At 45.9% G+C, this 20690-nt stretch overlaps 1 protein-coding gene and 2 long non-coding RNA genes across 8 annotated transcripts in view; 2 read left to right on the forward strand and 1 right to left on the reverse strand.

The window, feature by feature from the left end:
* Nucleotides 1–20690, forward strand: part of LOC139073510 (uncharacterized) — a 32032-nt gene that overhangs the window by 8604 nt on the left and 2738 nt on the right. The window lies entirely within an intron of this gene.
* The window catches only part of LOC103542475 (cell adhesion molecule CEACAM1-like), a 432471-nt gene that overhangs the window by 3712 nt on the left and 408069 nt on the right, over nt 1–20690 (reverse strand). For 2 of the 6 annotated variants that reach the window (XM_070557986.1, XM_070557987.1), the window contains 3 exons: nt 9498–9854; nt 5597–5875; nt 4817–5190 (listed from right to left, as the gene is read on the reverse strand). In XM_070557986.1, the coding sequence (XP_070414087.1) occupies nt 4817–5190; nt 5597–5875; nt 9498–9854 (1010 nt within the window). Of the gene's footprint in view, nt 1–4816; nt 5191–5596; nt 5876–9497; nt 9855–10745; nt 11119–20690 lie in introns of those variants that run through there. The other 4 variants (XR_011522313.1, XR_011522312.1, XM_070557989.1 and 1 more) reach the window with 4 other exon arrangements.
* LOC139073508 (uncharacterized) lies at nt 5637–8639 on the forward strand. The gene is made up of 3 exons (XR_011522323.1): nt 5637–5771; nt 7164–7397; nt 8274–8639. It is a non-coding gene; the product is annotated as an uncharacterized lncRNA (long non-coding RNA).

Consider the following 20690-nt stretch of genomic DNA (forward strand, 5'->3'; position numbering starts at 1 on the left):
TGCTCTGTGAGATTGCACTGGCCACTTGACCTATATAAATATCAGACACTGGAACTGCTATTCCTGAGCATAGGATCTTTGCTCCTTGAGTGAGGAAGGACACTGCCAGCTGATAATTCTTTGGGGCTCTTCAATGTTCATTTATATCATGGTGGATACTGCCTTTCCTCTCAGGGCCTCCTTCCTCAGTCTACTCATGATTCTGTCCCTCTCAGGTCTCTTGTGGTGGGGACTTAATTGACAGAAGGCCTGGGCTAGTGCACTCTGAATTCACCGTCTCCATTCACCCTCACCATTCAATGCACGGTGACCACCCTTCCCACAGGCTCCCAGCAGGGATATGAAAGCAATCGCAAATCTGTGAGAAACGATTTTCCCCTGATGGGTGACTTTAGCTCAAGGACTCCCTGTCAGCCTCGTAGACACTCTCTTAGAGCTGCATTGCAAACTAAAGCTTCCTTCCTTCTCTTTCTCCTTCACAGGGATCATGCATCATGGTCTGTCTGTGGTTTGTGGAATCCCCCACGCTCTTCCCACTCCTGCCCCACTATCCTTTACAGGCATTTTCCCCAATAAATGAATTGTATGTCTGATCCCCTCTTGGCTGCATCTCAGGAGGAAAACTAACATAGAAGACATGAAACTTTGCATTCAACTCCTTTTTTCTCTCCTATGTTTAGTCAGTAACCATGTCCCAATGGTTTTTTGTGTTATACCTCCCCTCTACCTATTGTATTTTTCCTTTTGCATCTGTTTCTTCTTTTCTATTTCTGTTGTCAACTCAAGACTGATGATTAATGCTAATGTTAGCAAGTACTACGAGGTACTGTGACAGCCTTTAGCTATATAATTTACATATATATCATTTGATTCATATAATAGAGCTGTCAGATAGACATTGTTTCCATTTTACAGATGAGAAAACATAAGTTTACAGTGGTGAAAAAACTTACCTAAATTCGTATTTCTAGTAAATGGTAGATCTAGAGTCAAGTAATCCTTGACCCTAGGACTTCCTGAGTTCATAGAAGCTAATGATAATAGAGTAATAATAGCAGCTAATACTTATGGAACATTTCCTCTGAAAATGGCATTTTGCTAAAAGTTTAATTGATTATTACATTAAATCTTCAAAAAAATATCATTAAGCAGGTACAGTCATCTCTCTTTATCCATGGGGGATTGATTCAGGAGCCCCTGTGGATTACCATAATCCGTAGATGCTCTAGTCCATTATATAGAATGGTGTAGTTTTTGCATATAACCCACACACATCCTCCCATATACTTTAAATCATCTCTACGTCACTTATAATACTTCTTACAATGTAAATGCTATATAAATAGAAGTCTACACACATTCAGTATAGATGCAACCATAGTAGGTCTTTCAATCTGCAATTGGTTGAATCATGGATATAGAAGCTGTGGATACGGAGGTCAACTGTACTCATTGCAATTTTCAGTTGAGCACTGAGGCTCAGACAAGTTAAGAATCTTGTGCAAGAAATTTATAAATGTAAATGCTTCCCTTAAAAAGGAAGAAAGATCTCATATCAACAACTTAACTTTATAACCTAAGGAACTAGAAAAGAAGAACAAACTAAGTCCAAAGCTAGCAGAAGGAAGGAAATAATAAAGATTAGAGTGGAGATAAGTAATATAGAAAGTGGAAAAACAATAGAGAAAATCAACAAAACCAAAAGTTGGATTTTCAAAAAAGATTAACAGAATTGACTAGCCTATAACTAGATTGACTAAGAAAAAGAGAGAGAAGATTCAAATTACTAACATCAGAAATGAAAGTGGAGACATTACTACCAATTCTACAGGAAATAAGAATTTTAAGAGTCCCAGGAATTGTTATATGCCATCAAATTGGATAACCTAGATAAATGGACAAATTCCTAGAAACACAAACCCTTCCAAGATGGAATCCTAAAGAAATAGAAAATATGAATGGTCCTATAATTAGTAAGGAGATTGAATCAGTAAAAACATTTGACAAAATTCAATGTTCTTTCATGATAAAAACACTCAAACTAGGAATAGAGGGAAACTAAGTCAACATAATGCAAGTCATATATAAAAAACCCACACCTAACATCATAGTCAGTGGTGAAAGACAAAGTTTTTGCTCTAAGATCAAGGACAAGTCATGGATGCCTGATTTTACCACTTCTATTCAAAATAGTATTGGAAGTCCTAGCCAACAATTAGGCAATAAAAAGAAATAAAAGTCATCTAAATTGGAAATGAGAAGTAAAATGATCTGTTTGTAGATGATACGTCCTTATATTTAGAAAACACTAAAGTTCCCACAAAAAACTCTTAGAACTAACAAATTCAGCAAAGCTGCAGGATACTGCATCAACACGTAAAAAAATCAGTTGTGTTTCTATAAGTGAGTAATGAACAATTTGAAAAGGAAACTAAGAAAATTTTATTTACAGTAGCATCAAAAAGAATAAATACTTAGGAATTAACTTAACCAGGGAGTTGAAAGATTTACACTCTGAAAAAGTACAAAAACACTGCTGAAAGTAATTAAAGAAGACATAAATGGAAAGGCATTCCATGTTCATGGATTATAAGACTTAATATTGTTAAGATGACAATACTATCCAAAATAATCTACACATTCAATGCAATCTTTATCAAAATCCCAATGACCTTTTTTAGCAGAAATAGGAAAATCCATCCTAAAATTCCTATGGAATTTCAAGAGCCCCAAATAGACAATCTGGAAAAAGAAGAACAAGTTGGCCAACTCACACTTCCTGATTTCAAAAATTGCTACAAAACTACAGTAATCTGGGGCCAGCCCCGTGGCTGAGTGTTTAAGTTTGCGTGCTCTGCTGCGGCGGCCCAGGGTTTTGCCGGTTCAAATCCTGGGCACGGACATGGCACCACTCGTCAGGCCACGTTGAGGCAGCGTCCCACATGCCACAACTAGAAGGATCTGAAACTAAGATATACAACTATGTACCAGGGGGATTTGGGGAGATAAAGCAGAAAAAAAAAACCCCACAAAACTACAGGAATCAAAACAGTATGGTACTAGCATAAACACAGACATATTGACCAGTGGAATACAAAACCTGGAAATAAACCTTTACAAATAAGGTCAGATGATTTTTGACAAGGGTGTGAAGATCATTCAATGGGGAGAGGACAGTCTTTTCAACAAATGGTACTGGGAAAACTGTATATCCATGCAAAATAATGAAGTTGAAAGCTTATCTAACACTATGCACAAAAAGTTAACTGACAATGCTTCAAAAGACCTAAATGTGAAAGCTAAAACTATAAAATGCTTAGAAAGAAAACAGAGAGTGAGTGCTTCATGACATCTAATTTGGCAATGATTTCTTGGATAGGAAACCAAAAGCACAGGCAACAAAGAAAAAATAGATAAATTGGACTGTATGAAAATTTAAAAATTTGTGCAGCAAAGAACACTTTCAGCAAAGTGAAAAGACAACCCACAGAATGGGAGAAATCATTGGCAAATCATATATCTGACAAGGGATTAATATCCAAAATATATAAAGAACAACTACAACTCAACAAAACAACAAAAAACAACCCAGTATAAAAGTGGGCAGAGGAACCAAATACGCATTTCTCCAAAGAAGGTTTACAGATGGCCAATAATCAATGAAAAGATGCTCAGCATCACTAATCATTAGGGAAATACAAATTAAAACCACAATGAGATACCATTTTTCTCCACCCATTTTTTTTTTTCAATGAGGAGGATTCACCCTGAGCTGATATCCATTACTAATCTTCCTCTTTTTTTGCTTGAGGAAGACTAGCCCTGAGCTAACATCTGTGCCACTCTTCCTCTATTTTGTATGTGGGATGCCTCCAAAGCATGGCTGTTGAGTGGAGTACGTCCACGGCCAGGATCTGAACCCACAAACCCAGGTCGCTGAAGCAGAGCACCTGGAACTCTAACCATTCGGCCATAGGGCCAGCCCCCTCCCATTGCCTTGTGTGTGACCCTTTGCTAGAGCTCTCTGTGACTTTATGAATGGTCAGGCCTGCTCTTTAGTATGGTAACTTTAAACAGAGAAGAGAAGGCATTTCTTTTGTTAAATACTTTATTAGATAATGAGCATGGCCCAGCCAGTCTTCATGCCCTTAGGACCTGGAAAAGTTCCAATCTAAAGGATTTCACAATCTGAATAGCACTTTTACTTCCTGGCCTGTGTACTGAATCACAGAGAAGGAAATCTCTAGAGAGAATTGGTCATACTTTTAACAAAAGTCTGGCACTCTTAGCCCTCTTTGTAAACTATAAGCTTTTGGGCACTGCTCCTTCTGTCCTGTGAAGGATCTTCATGGAAGAATCTGCCTGTCTTTCCAGTGTGAACCATAATTCACTGTTTCCCTTTGTTATACATATGTGTTGGTGCCACACAGTGTCATATAATTGGTGACTTCAGAGCCAGGACACAACTCAGAGGAGTCTGCACCAAGGCTTACTCTTTTCCCATTTTCCTGCAGCCTGGACTGAAAAAGGATCTGATGTCGATTTGGCCGAATTGAGGACAGGCCACCCCTGTACCTTCTCTACACGCCCCTGTCCCACCACAGGTAGCATCAGAGCAGACTCAATCGTAAGGCGAGCCTGGAGCAGAATGATCTTCTTCCTTCTCCCGCTGTGAAGCCCCCTGCACCGTATGGGACTTTCTGGGAGTGAGAGAACCCCCTCCCCGCATTCCAGGCTGGACCCGCATCTTCCCTGGGAAATCAGAGAGCAAGGGAAAGAAGGGTCTGTGGATGTAGTTGTGAGGGTTCAGGGATACTTATGGGATTGCTTGTGTCCATGGAAACAGGATAGGAAATAACTTCCTGCAGGCTCTTTTCTGAAAACCAGACATTTCCACCTCAGAGCCTGTTGTCGATGGTCCAGGGAGCCACTTACCAGAGACTGTGATGGTCTTGACTGTGGTCCTATTGAGGCCAGTGACAGAGTTATGGACGAGGCAGGTGTAGGATCCACTGTCATTCGCACTGATGTTGGGGATAAAGAGCTCCTGGGTGGATTGCTGGGGCCTCCCATTGATAAGCCAAGAATACCGTGCAGGTGGGTTAGAGGCCGCGTGGCAGGAGAGGCTGAGGTTTGCCCCTTGCTGGTAATAGGAGTCTGAGGGGGAAATGGTGGGGGCATCCGGGCCATCTGGAGCAAACAGAATAAAGCCACATGTGATATAATCAGAGAGAAGGGGAATCTCCTAGTCTGTACAAAGGCCATTGTATCCTACTGAGCTGGGTCACAACCTGTTTTAAAAACTCCCAACCTTGACCCTTCTGTGTTCACTCATACTGAGTCTGAGACATTAACCTGTTTCTCCCATCACAGATTGCTGGTCCTGAGCACCTCAAGACAGGAGCAGCCCATCCCTTCCTAGTCTTGGCTCAAGGCTGGGCCTGCCCAGATTTGTCTGAGACAGCAAGTCATGGCCATGCTGGTGTCCAGGGGTGAGGGTTTGTCTACATGGACCTGAGAGGGACAGATGTAGCTTGGCCTCTGGCAGTGTTTTTGGGTGGACAGCCTGGGTCAGCAAGGGACAGAAGTTACTCACAGAGAACATTGAGGTAGAATGGGTCACTGCGACGAGCACTCACTGGGTTCCAGGTTTCACACTCATAGGGTCCTGTGTCATTCCTTGTGACATGGAGTAAAGTGAGAGTCCTGTTGTCTGGGGACAGCTTCAGCCAGTCGCTGTCCGGGAGGCTCTGATTGTTGATCGACCACAGGTAGGTGGTGTTCTGAGTCTCAGGTTCACATGTTAACACTATAGGGTCCCTGTGCTCCACGGGGTTGGAGCTGTTGCATGTGATGTTGGGTTTGGTTAACTCCGCTGCACAGATAACAGAGAGAATATTACCCTGTGTGGCACCTTTGATTCCTCCAAAGTCATCTTCAGTCAGAGTTGGCATTTCTCACCTCTCAGTCAACCCAAGTCCTTAAAGGAATAAGGCAGGTCTGTGCATTCCAAGGCAAATGCATAAGGATCTGTGTGCTCAGAGAAAGTAAGCCTGCCTGCTCTGTCTGGGAGAAGTCAAATAAGCATCAGGGTTAGTCATGAAAAGAAACAGGACTGGGAGTCAGAGACCACCCAGGGCTTCTCATGGCTCTTCACTAACCAGCTAACTTCTGACCAAACTTGGGGTCTTCCCCTGGAAAGTGTGGGTGCTGAGGCCCTTTCTATTACACAGACCTACATCACTTAGCATAGATGTGTTTTTCCTGAGGCCTTGTTTTCCAGGATTATCCTAGAGATGGGTAATGATGGGCCTTCCTATAGTTCTTAAGCCAAAAGGGGCCTGAGCAGCGAAGCCTATAACTGGGTATTCAAGCAGAATTACTAAATGGGGAGATCAGAGAAAGCCCAGAAGTCAGTTCAGCGCTCACGCTGCAGGGCCATGAAGTAGGGCAGGTCTGCCCAGGTGTTCCACGGTGACTGGCATGAGGCAGTGATGTCATAAAGAGTAGTGCAGAGTTAAGACTAGAAATGATCCAGAAAAGTGTGAGTGGGACAGGCAGGGGCTGGCTGGCTTTGGCAGCAGAGCCATCTGCTCTGCCCTTTATCTTTAAAGCCTCTTCTCCCACTTGAGAGGGTAGTGAGTACCGTGTTGATCTTTCCTGAAATACAAGTGGATGTTTTCAAGTGCAGAAAGGGTATCCAGTGGAAAGGGAGGGAGAATCTAGCCCTCATGGACCATTTGTAAACACAATTATGAGACAGAAATCTGAGAAGTAAAATTGTTTCCATATTGAAAATGAATATTAATGCCCCAAAGATCTAAGACCAGTTTCTGGAGGGATCTCTCTCTAGCAAGCACTAAAGGTCATAGACCAAGTTCTGCAGTCCAACCAGGATCACATAATACTCAAAGGAAGATGCTAAAGTTGCTTTGAAATCAGTGGCTTCCTGGGTAGAGTCCTGTTAAGAGGACAGAATTGATCAGGGGGATGGTCTGAGGTGTTTCTGTTATATAAAGGGAGGAATGCTACCAAATTAGTCAAAATGATATGTGTTATGTTAGTAAATTTAGGAAATAGGTCCTTGTCACCAATTTATAAGGACAGTCATGCAAAATGGAAAGAAGGTCTAATGCTTGTATGTGGTTGTCTTTTGACCTCAGGCAACGTAAGTTTGATCAAATTCATCCAAATTGGTCAGCCTCTAAGTGAAAGGATAGTACCTGGTGGATCTCACCATCTGAGAACATCCTGCCGTGTGGTAAAAGTGTCATCATGAGGACCTATGTGTGTGAAACAGGAAATAAACCAGTCAGATGGTGCAGGGTCTGGCCAGCCCCACCTTGGAAAGTTCTCAGGAACCACTGGAAGAATGGGAGCCTCACCAGGATGAGGATGTGAGTAAGGAGTCAAAGGGGTGAAATGAACCTGTGAGCTTTTGGGGACTGCAGACCTGTCCTTCTGCCTTTGAATCCCTGGTTGAATCATGTAGAGAGTAGATTGAGAAGTCACATGTCCCCGTCACGTTACATTCCACTTGTTGACGTCATGGAGGGAAAGGGCCCTGGATGGTGACACAGTGGAAGCTCATTCTTCTGGTGACCTGGGGAAATTAGCTCATGATGGAACCTCAAGGGGCTGCTGCTCCCACTGATTTCTGTGTCCTTTACCATTGCCCTGGAGGGAGAGCCTGACCACAAGTGTCACTGGGAGAATCCAGGGAGGCTTAAGAGCGGGGGAAGCTGTGCAGAACAGGGACAGCTGGAATGAATGGGGAGGAAGATGAAGGATGTGGGAGGAGCAAAGAGAGCCAGAAACATCCAAGGTTGTGAGCAGTGGGGGTTACAAGTGACTTCCAAGTCCCAAGTCACCAAGAGCCTTTTGTTGCCCTAGGGACAGGGCCAGAACAGCCTTAAAAACCCTGCCATGGCTGAGCAGCCCCACAGTCATGAGACTCTTCTCTCAGAGTGGCCTTAGGGGCTGGTGGTCAGAGGAATGTAACAAGGGTCTCAGCCTCCGGAGTGACAGAGAACAAGTGTGGCCATAACCTCCTAGGGTCCTGCATCCAAGTTCCAGTCTGTGAAGAGATTAGGGATCATTCATTTACATTTCATTCCTTGCCTCCCTCATGAAAGAGCAATTGAGTTGTTGGGACCTATGATGGTTGCAGGTGTAGAGTGGGGAGTAAGAAAGCAAAGTCCTTTCCTTTATACTCCAGTGGGGGTGATACCAACACATCAGGAAACAAATAAATGATATCAAGTCCATTTCAGGGAGCTGTGGATCAGCCACCAGAATGGGAGGCCTGGACATCTCTGCACTGACTCTGATTGTTGATGAAGATAATTTGGTTCTTGAGTAAAATCAGACTAATTCTCCATTTACTCGTCACTATACAAACCAGAAAATCTACCTAGAGCTGTGGATGCTTGAGAAGAAAGGATCTGATCCAATGGCTGGTCTTGGGGTCCATAAGTGCTTGATAAGGCCCCAGGGTGGTGCAGAGGTCGGGGCTGTGATTGCACAAAGATCTTGCCATGACTCTGATCTACTGTTCACGGTCTGTGTGACCATGATTCGGGGACTGTGTCTCTCTGTGCGTCAGTTTCCCCTAAATAAAATGCAGTAAATGGCCTCTCAGTTACCAAGTTGTCTGAATTAACCTTAAAATATCCTCAAATACCTGACCTAAAGCTTAGTATGTAAGAGCTACCCAAATAAACGGCGTTCAAGAGACAGAGAGCTGCTTGGGCCTGATCCTAGGTACATGAGGAGCTGCCAGGAGCATCTTCTGTCCTCTGTTCCTCCCTGGGGATGGCGACCATCTTGTAGAGTCCTGTATGTCCTAGCACAGTTGGCTAACGGCCTGGGGACCTTCTCCATCTGTCCTATCCATGCCAAGTCTCAGGCGAAGGATCAGACTCCGCCCCTGCCCAGATGTGGCTCTTAAGGCCAAGCCCTGGCTGGTGACCAGCTCAGGAACTTCGGGACTTGGGCAGCCAGGAAATCATTGCTCCCAGTCAGCCCTGCCCAGGAGGCTAAAATCTAACCCTAGCACAGGCACCCCAGGGTCACTGGAGTCATGATACCTGGGACAGGGGTCTGGGCAGAGGTTTCCCAGGGCTGAGCTTCTCTCTGAGGATCCAAGGGGGCCCCTCAGGCCAGGCTCTGATCAAGCTGTGCAGGACCTTCCTTAGGGTCATGTTCACGGAGAGGGGCCCAGGGAGCTGGACTGAGACTGACCTCCCTCTGCTGAGTTACTCCCGTCAGACTGTTCTTCTCTCTGCAACAATGTCTGCCGGGGCTGGATTCTGAGAAGGGTATTCTGATCTTATGATGTTTGTCTCCACTGTGTGTGCCCTGCACTAAATGCTCAAACCTCAGCATGAGACATAATACAGAAGGGGATGTAGGCACAGTCCCGGCCTGTTAATCCCATGTGTGTAAAGTAGAATTCACCCCACCCAACTCCCAGAAATCTGAGAGAGATCACTCACAGTATACGTGGAGCTGTCCAGTTCCTAGTTCACTTTGAAAATTTATCTTTATGACTGGTAGGGTGTAGTATCCTGTGTCCTCCTGGGTGACATTCTGGAACAGCAGTGATCCATTGGGGAATATTATCTCTTGACCATTGTTTACAGGCCCTGGTGTCATTTCTTGTGTGTCTATCACATATGATGCAATTTGTTGATTGGAATCTATTTCCCCTTTGAACCAGCCATAGCCTAGGAGATTCCCAGGCAGATTGTGTACAACTAGAAGAACTTCCTTCCCTTCAGCAGCATCGGTCGGCACCGATTCAATAGTGAGTTGGGCAGTGGTGGGCGGGTTCCAGAAGCTTATGAGTGAGGCTAGGAGGGAAGAGAGAGTGAGATCAATCAATATTTGGATGTACACATTGGGATAGAAAGATGAGGCTGTAGGTCCTGAGAAGTTCTCTTCATCTCCTAGACTTGGGGCGTGTGTGTGCGTGTGTGTGTATGTGTGTGTCTCCTGTTGGTCAAGGTCAGCAGCATGATCACCATTACTTCAACCCCTTTGAACTTGTTATTTCCTCTGTTCCCCGTGCTCTTCCCCAGGTGTCTACCTGATTTACTCCCTCACTGCCTTCAGAGCCCTGCTTGCTCTCAGGAGTATCCTTGGGAGACGCCTTCCCTACCACCTGCTCTAAAGACCCCTGTCTTCACTTTCTGACCATTCCATGCTCTGTTCCCTTCATGACAATGTCAGTCCCTAACATCACATTCTAGATCTCTTTGCTTATCTCTCCTCATACCCACATAATGTGAGCTCCTGAGGATAGGGACTTGTCTGATCTTGTTGTGATCCAGTGCTTGGAACAGGCTGCAAACACCTGTGGATGAATGAATATTTCCAGGGCCCTCCACATCCTGGTGTTTATTTGTCAATTTCTGAGGCTTATTAGTAAGGACAATGTTTTAGTGCCTATGGTTATTTTTTTTCTGAATTGTCACTCTGATACAGTCATCTTATTTTCATAATGTAACTTGAAAACAATATAGCAATTGAGTTTTTCCTGCTCCTCACGAATTCCAGCTCACTAAGCTTTTCCTCTTGCTGAGTCCACAGCCCCCATCCTACTCTGCTCCTGTATGTCCCCTCCCCTCAGGTCCAAGCAGAAGTCCTCTGTCCCCTCTCAGGGTCCTGTTCTCCCCAGGAGACTCCAGTCAGTCTCTGTTCTCCCATCTCCCACCCACCCTCAGGGTATCATCCCCTCTCACCTGCCAGCAGAAGCCCCTGCCAGGGGATGTGCCCTCTGTGAGGAGGGGCTGAGGGGGGCTCCATGGTGTCTGCTGCCTGTTCTGTCCCTCCCTCTGTGAGAAGAGCTTGGGATCCCAAAATGCTCACAAGCCCTGCTGTCCAGGTGCTTCAGCTCTGCTGTCCTTCCTTCCTCTGCGCTGAGCCTCCTCCAGGGGCAGGAGTCTTTAGCTGGGTCACATGCGCTGGAGGCGGCCTCTCTGCTCAGGACCCTCCCTCTCTCTCATCTCATTCCAGCCTCCCGCTTCTCCTCCTTCCCCTTTCCTTTCTGTCTACATTTTGGTTCCCTGGGAATTGTGGAGGCCTCTCTGCCTTTAGCTGTGATTCCTCCTACACGACACACACACACACACACACACCCTTGTTTGAACAAGCACAAGCCTGGGCATTAGTGTCCTTGGCAATCCCAACTCTGACTCAGGATGCACAGTCAGGCTCTCCTGAAACCTTTTCTGTGGTTCCTCCTACACACACACACACACACACACACACACACACACCCTTGTTTGAACAAGAACAAGCCTGGGCATTGGTGTCCTTGGTGATCCCAACTCTGAGTCAGGATGCACAGTCAGGCTCTCCTGAAGCCTTTTCTCTTTCACGTTTGACTTTTTCCTTCAGAGCAGGACTACTGCAGCTACATCAGGAACTCTTGTCACAAGTATGTCACCCCTGCTGGGTTCCAGAATCACCTGCGGAACTTTAAAATGATTGTCAACACCCAGCTAACAGCTTAAAAATGCTACTTCAGCTGCTGCCCAGGTTTGTGGATACCCAGCCAGGCTGAGACTCCATTTTGTAGGCGAGGGGTAGCTTCTCTCTTTCTCCTGTTCAGAGTCAGAAGATTCTGTTAAGATGCAGATTCAGACCCGGCAGGTGTGGGGTGGACACGAAAGTCTGTATCTTACAAGCTCTCAAGTGATGCTGATCACACTGGCCTGTGGAGCACACTTTCAACAACAAGGCTGATGGGAATCCCTGTCCCCTGAGACGATGACCCACCCTTCCCGCAACATTGGCCTCTGCTGTGTCCTGGCTTTGGGTCTGTCAGCACCACACAGAGACCCAGGGATCTCCAAACCCAGGGGATTATTTCTATTTGTGACACAGAAACGCAGCCTGGCACTAGGGTTTTCGCATGTCCTCAAATATACTGGGAAGGTGGGATTTACTCCCAGGAGAAAGGTCAGAGAGATGACTCTGGGGGTGAGAAAGGGGCAAGCTGAGTGCTGACTCGTGAGGGGACCCGCCCTCCATCTCTGAGTTTCAGCAGCCCGGCCTCTGCTTTCTGGGACAGAGACCCAGTACTGTTGTCTTAGGAGCTGCAGTTCCCAAGTGTGAAGGGGAAGGTTTCCTGCATGTCCTAGGTGAGAGGATAGTGGGGGTGGGAGGTCAGTGGCTGTGGGCAACCTGGTCCTTGGGGGAACTTTTCAGGGAGATACTCCCTCTCCATGGGTGTTGGCTGAGCTGTGGCTGAGAGCCTGTCCAGCTGCTCCCTGACCATCCTGGGGCCTCTGTCCTCTGCCTGGCTGACTTCCTGGGAAAGCACCCCCCAAGTCCAGATGACCACCATGGGTGTGGACTGGCGGGTCCTAGTCCGACCGCCACTTGGCAGGTGGTCCAGGTGTGACCCATACTCTTAGCCGGTGCGCTGGATGCAGTGCAGGCTCAGGTCGGGTGTGCACATGCAGGGGCCCTGGAGGAGCAGGTGGTGGGGTGCATTCTTGCAGGCAGGGATTTGGCTTCCAGAGGCTCCCCAAGTTCCACTGGGGTCCTACTGAAGTGCACAGGGTTCTGGTGATGTTTGGCATGGTGGCTGTAGGAGGGTGCCCTGGGCCCTCCAGGCTGATGTCACGTGGACATGCGACAAAGCAGATGTCTGGAGCTAGCAGCCAGGAGAGCAACCTCCACTATCTTGAGAACCAGGGAAGGCCTCTGCTCTTCCTGGGGCTGGTTGCGGGTGGTTGGGTCTGGGAGAAGGTTCAGGAGCTGCCTCTAGTGTTGTATTTGAGATTCAAAGGAAGAAAGGATAATACTTTCTACCAGGTCACGAAAATGATAGATAGGCAGCTGCTTCAGGATGGTAGGGAACACATACTGACCAAAAGGCCTTCCCTTTCTAGGTAGTAGGAATGAGGATAATGTCCTGGAATGGTCTTTTAAGGACAAAGAAGTCAACCCAACAATAGGGGAAGCACAAATAAGCCCTGTTTGTAGTTGGAAAGGGCGTATATAACTACAGCTGAAGCAGGATTGAGAAGCCCTTAAAAATCTTCATGGCAATACAGTTGATAATTTAGACAAAATTGACAACCTTCTTGGAAAGTTAGAAATAACAAAAACTAACTCAAGAAGAAATAGGAAACCTGACCTGTACCATAACCGTTAAAGGAAATTTAGTTTATAGTTAAAATATTTCCATATAAACATACATTCTCATATACACCCACTCATGCACGCACATATACGTATCTGCACACACTTGTGCACACTCACAAAAAACACAGATATGAATATTTCTTGGAGGAAAAAATATGAATTTAGGCCCTAACTCACACCATACAGTAATCTTTTAAAAATTGATAAAATATATTAAAATTAGAATTCCTGTTCTTCAAAAGGCCCAATTCTCTCTCCCCTACATATATAAGTTCTATAATGGTGTTTATGTATCTATATGACAAGAAGCCATATCCAAAGTGCATAACAACATCCTAGAGAAGCAATAAGAAAAAGACTGGCGATCCAATTTCTTTTTGAGGAAGATTAGCCATGAGCTAACATCTGCTGCCAGTCCTCTTTTTGCTGAAGAAGACTGGCCCTGAGCTAACATCCGTGCCCATCTTCCTCTACTTTATATGTGGGACATCTGCCACAGCATGGCTTCACAAGTGGTGTGTAGGTCTGCACCAGGGATCTGAACTGGTGAACCCCAGGCTGCCGAAGTGGAGATGCGAACTCAACTACTGCGCCACAGGGCTGGCCCCTCCAACTTTTTTAAATGGCTAAAAACATTAAGACGCTAAACAGTAAAACATGTGTAAGTGGCCAATAAGCACATGTAAAGCTGAATTTGCTTCATTGTTTATCGGGGAAATGCAAATAAAAACCATTATAAAATATAATTTCAACCACACAAGAACGGCTAAAATTAAAAGGACTGACAATACTAAGAGTTGGAACATCTGACCGTGTAAACATTGCTGGTGGGAATATAACTTTGTTAAACTGTTTGGCAAGGCAAACTAACATTTATATTATTTTAGAAGGTGTTCCAGCAAATACAATGGTATCTACTCCAAGGAAGTGTGTTAGACACACCAAAATACACATATAAGAATATTGACTCACATGTGAGGGGGTGGACTATAATTAGTTTTTGGGTGGTGAACATGATATAATCTATACAGAATTTGGAATATATTAGGATGTACATCCAAAAGCTATATAATGTTATAATCCAATCTTACTGCAATTAAAAAAAATAGAAAAAATTTTTTAAAAAAGAATATTGATATCAGTATTATTCAGAATAGCCAAAATCACAATCCAAATGTTGAACAGCACAGTGGATAAATATCCTGGAGTAGTCAAACAAAGGAATATTACACGACATGGAAAAGGAATGGGTTACTGCTGCACACAACCAAGAGGGTAAATCTACACGCACAGACGAATGAAAGTGGTCAAATGCAGAAGAGCAAAAAAAGAATGATTCTACTTGTGTAAAGCTCTGGAAGGCAAATCTATCTCCTGGTGCTAGAGGTCAGAATGGAGGTGTTGTCGAAGGTCCTAAGAGCTTGGAGGAGCATGAGAGCATTTCCTAGTGTGGGCAAAGTTCTCTACCTTGGTCTGGGTGTTCATTTCATGGGCTCACACGTATGCAGAAATTCATTGCAACGTTCATGGTACTTTACAAAGGAGTGTCAAATGCCTCGAGGTTAAACAAAAAAGCAATATCCACAAAGCAACTAAAGATCAGCTCATTCCACCCTTAACACAATTCTTACAGAGAATAGGAAAAACAAAGGACAGTCATTAACTCATTTTATGTGGCAGTGTAACCCTCATTTCAGAACCAGACCAGCAAAGAAAGAGAAAGAAAAAGTGCAGGCCCTTCTCATGAACAGAGATGAAAAATCCCTAAACAGAATGCTACCAAAATGAACCAGGAATTACCATCTTGAGTTTGTTCCCTCGGAGTGCAAGCTGGGTTTAATGGTCAAAAATCAACCATTGCCTTTTGCCACCTTAACAGATTAACTAGAAAATAATTTATAATGACGAGAAGAGAGGCAAAATGGTCTTTGATGAAATTCCACATCCACTCAGATTTGGACAATACAGAAACCAATGGCAAACTCTGAGCAGAGGGGAGCTCTCAGCCTGATGACAGTGTCTGCAAACCTGGAGCAGGCACCATGCTTCCTGGAGAATCACTGACAGCATCACTCTTGTCAAGGTGAGGCAAGGCTGGCTGTGTTCACTGCCTGGACTCTAAGCCCCTGGACCTCAGCCCTCCTACAGAGGCTCTCCCTTGGCCACACCCACGGGGACAGCTCAAGGGCAGGGGCAGAGCCACAGTCAGGGCTGGTGAGCAGAAGTCCTGCTAGGGTCAGAGCATCCTGAATAGACCTGTGCCTGAGGGAGAGCAGCTCCCTTGAATGGGAGAACCAGGCTTATGGCTCCAGCCTCAGACTGCGGATGGGAGGAGCCAGTGCCCTGGGCCTTTCCTAGAGGTGACTCTGAATGACCTCAGGTCTGTGACACACAGAGGTTTCCTCACTGCACCAGAGATAAAGGGGCCACCTGGAGACACTCTTCTTGTGGCAGATAAAAAGAAAACAAGGAAAACATGCCAGGCCTATTGAGTGTCCCAGAACTGACTCAGATCTCCACCTGCAGTCCATCAGCCTGAGCGAGTGGTACAACTAAGCAAGAGATAACAGGGGAATGGGGATAGGCATGCTCTTTTTCTAGTGGTAGAAATTTCAAGGTCACAAACAGAGGCTGTGGATGTATAATTCTACTAGAGGGAGGGCAGGGACAGTTAAAAGGAGTGATCCAATCCTTTAGGGCCATGGGCTCAGTCATTTCTCCCAGTGCGTACACATAGGGTGGGGGCTTTTGGGCCCTGAATCCCAGCCTTCAGTGCCCACTGTGCCTGGAACCACCCCTCTCCCCAGTGACTTGGGCCCTGAGGTTGGTTCCAGGCCACCTGTCCATGCTGCCACATCCTCCAATGGGAGGTTCCTCCCTGGGGTCCTTGATGTCTGTCTCAGGAGCTTCACCTGCTGCAAATCTAGAGTATTTGGGGGCTAGGGGTTGTGGCCTTAAAAACACTTGCATTGGTCTCAGGTGATGGAAAAAGTCCCCAGGAGCTCAAGGAGGAGTGTGAGCACCCTCTAGTGGATTGTTCCTGCTGGAAGAAGAGCAAAAAGGGGCGAGAAGAGCTGAGAGATTAGGACTGACCTTGGATTCAGGGCATGTTCAGGTTCACAAAGACTGGAAATGAAGATGCAAGATGAAGGGAGTCGAGGTGGGGGCAATGTCAGGAGAGATGGGAAAGAGCAGGGTGAGAGGATGCCTCCTGGGAAAGCTGGGGGAAGGGCACACAGCAGGGCTTTCACTCTTACCACTGACATTGGGGCTGGTAGTTCTTGCTTGTTTGGGGCTGTCTTGTGGCCTGTAGGATGATTAGCACCATCCCAGGCCTCTACCCACTAGATGTCAGTAGAACTCTCTATCCCCTAATATAAAGAACATTTTCTCCAGACATTGCTATATGTTCTGGGGAAAAGGGAGAGAAGGTGGTACAATAGATGGTACAATAAACCTTGGTTGAGAACCACCGATCTCCACTAATCTCTCATATCAAAAACCAAATGAAACCCCACACCTCTTGATGGGTGAATAAGGTAAGAAACAGACATCTTTGTTATCTAGTAAAAATTTGTTTTAATGAATCTAAAGTTGATTTATCAGTGGAAGGCGTATTTAGAGGTGATTAACTTATGGCAGCCTGTAGGTCACCAGCTGGAAGTCTGCGGTTTCAAAGGGTGTAACCTCAAGTCAGAATGACACTATAGAGTTCTACTGCAAAGGGGAAAATTCTATAGACATTGAAAAGAAAGAGTATGTGATAAATCTATATGCAATGTCATTGGACAGTCTACTCTGATGTTCTTGCCATCTTAAGAGGCATCTCAGCAATGAACACAAAGTCATGTCTATAATGAGGAAAAAATATTATATTAAGAAGAAAATTATATCATGTGAGTTTCTCTTTACTTTCAGAATCATATACCTTGGCATCATTCCTTAAGTATGAATCTACACCCAAAAAATCGACTTCGTCGGAGACTGTCCAGTGTTGGGGTCTCATTTCCAGCAAATGTGGGCTGACAGTGCCCTGCCTCCCAACCTGGGGGCCCTCTCTGAAGCACAGGAGCCTTTGATGCTCCCTCATTAGGGAGAGGGGGATCTTTTTAGTGTCCTCACCGTTCACACGTCCACTCTCACAATCGGGGCAGAATCTCTTGTCTGTCTTGGATTTGATACTGACATTACTGACCTCTATTTCTGTCCTTCATCCATACAACGTTGTGACAGGCCCAGGAGGTGCCTTCTGCTCTGTGATTTTGAGGGAAAAGTTCTCAAAAATACTTGTCTTTTCTCACTTTGAACAGACCTCCACTTGAGTGCCATCATCATTACCCAGAAGGATTTGGACACTTTTTTTGGTGTCAGATGCTTTCCAACTCTTAGGGGGACGCGTGACTCTCTCCACAGGGAGGACCAGTAGAAATGGACAAATAGAAATCACATTAATGTTCACAGAATATCTGTAGGAATGCATAAAAGCTTAAAATCCTAGGGGAGTCCAGGTGAAATCCACATTCCTGTGCTGAAACTTTGATCCTGCTTGGCTTTCATTTTTTCCTTAAGAGAAAAATTACAAAAAGTGACATTAATAATGAACTAGAAGAATAAAACATGCATCACCGTTACTGAAACTAAATTACTTCTTTGTCCTTAAAAGACCATTCCAGGTCATTATCCTCATTCTTACCATGTAGAAAGGGAAGGCCTTTTGGTCAGTAAGTGTTCCCCACTATACTGAAGCAGCTGGTTATATATAATTTTCATGACCTTGTAGAAAGCATTATCCTTTCTTCCTTTGAATCTCAAATACAAGACTAGCGGCAGCTCCTGAACCCTCTCCCAGATCTAACCACCTGCAACCAGCCCCAGGAAGAGCAGAGGTCTGAGCTTCCCTGGTTCTCAAGACGGTGGAGGTTGCTCTCCTGGCTGCTAGCTCAAGACGTCTGCTTTGTTAAGTGTCATGGGGCATCAGCCTGGAAAGCCCCTAGCACCCTCCTACATCAGTGATGCCAAACTCTGCACACCTCCTACATCAGTGATGTCACCAGAACCCTGCACACCTCACTAGGGCTCCACCAGAACTTGGAGAGCCTCAGGAAGCCCATCCTGCTTAAAGGCACCCACCATACCACCTATTGCTCCAGGACCGCTGCCTGTGAAAACCTGACCCTAGCCCACACTGCATCCGTGCACCCACCGAGAGCACAGGTCCTACCTGGACCACCTGCCAAGATGCAGTCAGACTGGGACCCACCAGTCCCTGCACACGTTGGTCATCTGGGTTTGGAGACACTTTCTCATGAGGGGACCCTGATTCCAAACCCGGTCCTCTTCTCCATTTCCAGGAGAGTTACCTGAGGCTTGGAGTTTGGTCTGCTCAGCGCTGGAGAGTAGTGTGGGACCCAGGGACCTCAAAGTCACTCTTCTGAGCACAGAGGGAGCTATACATGTCCCTGCAGCAGCTACACAGATCTGCAAGCTCTCCAACATCTGAGGAGCACACAGACCCCACTACCAGGGAGACGGTGCTGAGCCCTCAGGCAATGAGAAAGGGAGACTGAGGTTTGACAAGGAATTGATCTTCTTTGAGAGCCAGGCAGTGAGAGCGCGAGGCAGAATTAGCGTGAGATTAAGCCCTAGATGAGAAATGGGGTCGTCCCTTCCTTGTGCCCAGCCAGGCCTCTGAACAAAAGCCTTTGCTCCTGTCTGGAAGATGAGACAAAGCCAGGTATCCAACTGTCCCTGTCTGCTGACCCCCTACTGCAGGGTGATGAAAATAAGAAGTTTTCATGTACTGAAGTATATGAAGAATCCATTCCGGTTTAAATGCGTTTCAGCCTAGAACTTGTTTTTCCTAGAGCAGCCTGACTTATGGCTCACCACATATGCACTGTACATCTGCTTCAAACATTTTCCCCAAGCAAAGAATGCCCTCTTTAAAGATAGGGATGCATGTTTCTCTTCCTCTGATGCCAATATCAGTAATTCTTTGAAGATAAGCTTTTCTTCCCAGAGAACCAAGGTCAGGTTGACCTGCTGTGTACCTGCTAAACTGCAGCAAAACATCTCCTTGTGACTTTGGGGAAAAAAAAATTGTACTCCCATCATGCTTGGTGTATGTTCTTTGTTCTGAAATGGGATATAACCACTCTGCAAACCACACTTCTCTGGAGTGCTGTCTTCCCTGGTGGAGATTGCACTTCTGTGCTCGTCCTCAGCTTGGCTCGGATAAATATCACTTCTTCTTGCTTAACTGTAGATTGATTATTGATTATTTGCATTGACAAGGGACAGCTCCAGCCCAGGGCCCAAATCCTCAGTTGGGTGAGGACTCTAACACCAGGGCCTTGGGTCTTAACTCAGTCTAAAGCAGAGGCCAACAGGGGTCCCATTTTCCACTGAGGACACCCACCTAATAGCTCCCCAAAAAAGTCAGGGCCCTCCAGGCACCTCTGTTTATTCAAGTTCCATCTGCTTTCACCCTGCTGAGCCCTGCATCTCACTGACAGGCCTGCCAAGCTCCGAGACCCCAGTCCACCTCCTGTGGGGCCCACCAAGCAAAGGATTTTGTTTGAAATGCTGAGATCCCAACTCCCCACCATCCTGCTCTGCACTTCCTGTGGACACTGTGCTACCCCCATACTGAATCCATGTTGGGACTCTACCAACAGAAGATTGAGGTCCCTTTTACTCCCAGACCAGTCATAGCTTCAGCATATCCTAGCCCTGCCCTCCCCACCCCTCTCAATACCTCAGGCCCCACCTTTGTCAACCCAAGGGCATCACACCCACAAGAAGTGGCCTGTGTCCTTGCCGCCCCCCACTCCAACTCAGACCTCAGCTGCCTCAGCTTCTTCCACTTCTGTGATTTGAGCACCCCCAGATTTCTGGCTCAGCCATCAAGGAAGTAGTGGTCACCATGGCTCTGCTGGTCCCTCTCTTCCAAGAAGCTGGAGGCCCAAGGCCTCTATGGGAAGCCAGGAGCAGGACAGGCAGGATCCCTTTAGACATGAACTATCCTGTTCTCCACTCTGGAGAGACACTGCTCCTATCAAATCCCTTGTCTCCCCCATGCCCGCCCACTCCTTCCTGCCTCCTCCCCAGGGAGCAGACTTGCCAGGAAGGCAGGCTTCCTTCCCCACCTCCCCCAATTGCCCAGTTTGTAGATATACATTTGTTCTCATATAAGATGTTAAGAGGCTGTTTGATTATCGTGGCCATTGCCGTATTCTTTCTTGTTAAAACTCATATAGGAGACGTTTGTCTGCAGAAGGATTTTCAACTTTGGAAGTACTCACATTTTGGACCAGATCATTCTTGGTTGTAGAAGATTGCCCCGTGCATTTCAGGATTTGTAGCAACATCCCTGGCCTCAATCCAGGAGGTACCAATAGTTCACCCACAGTTCTGACAACCAAAAAATACCTCCAGACATTGCAAAATATCTCTGGGAGGAAAACTCAATCAGTTGAGAACCACTGAACTAAACCTAAATCTTTTTTAAAAGCTAAATCTAAATTAAG

This window comes from Equus przewalskii, chromosome 9, assembly GCF_037783145.1.
Source record: "Equus przewalskii isolate Varuska chromosome 9, EquPr2, whole genome shotgun sequence".
NCBI classification, from domain to species: Eukaryota; Metazoa; Chordata; class Mammalia; order Perissodactyla; family Equidae; genus Equus; species Equus przewalskii.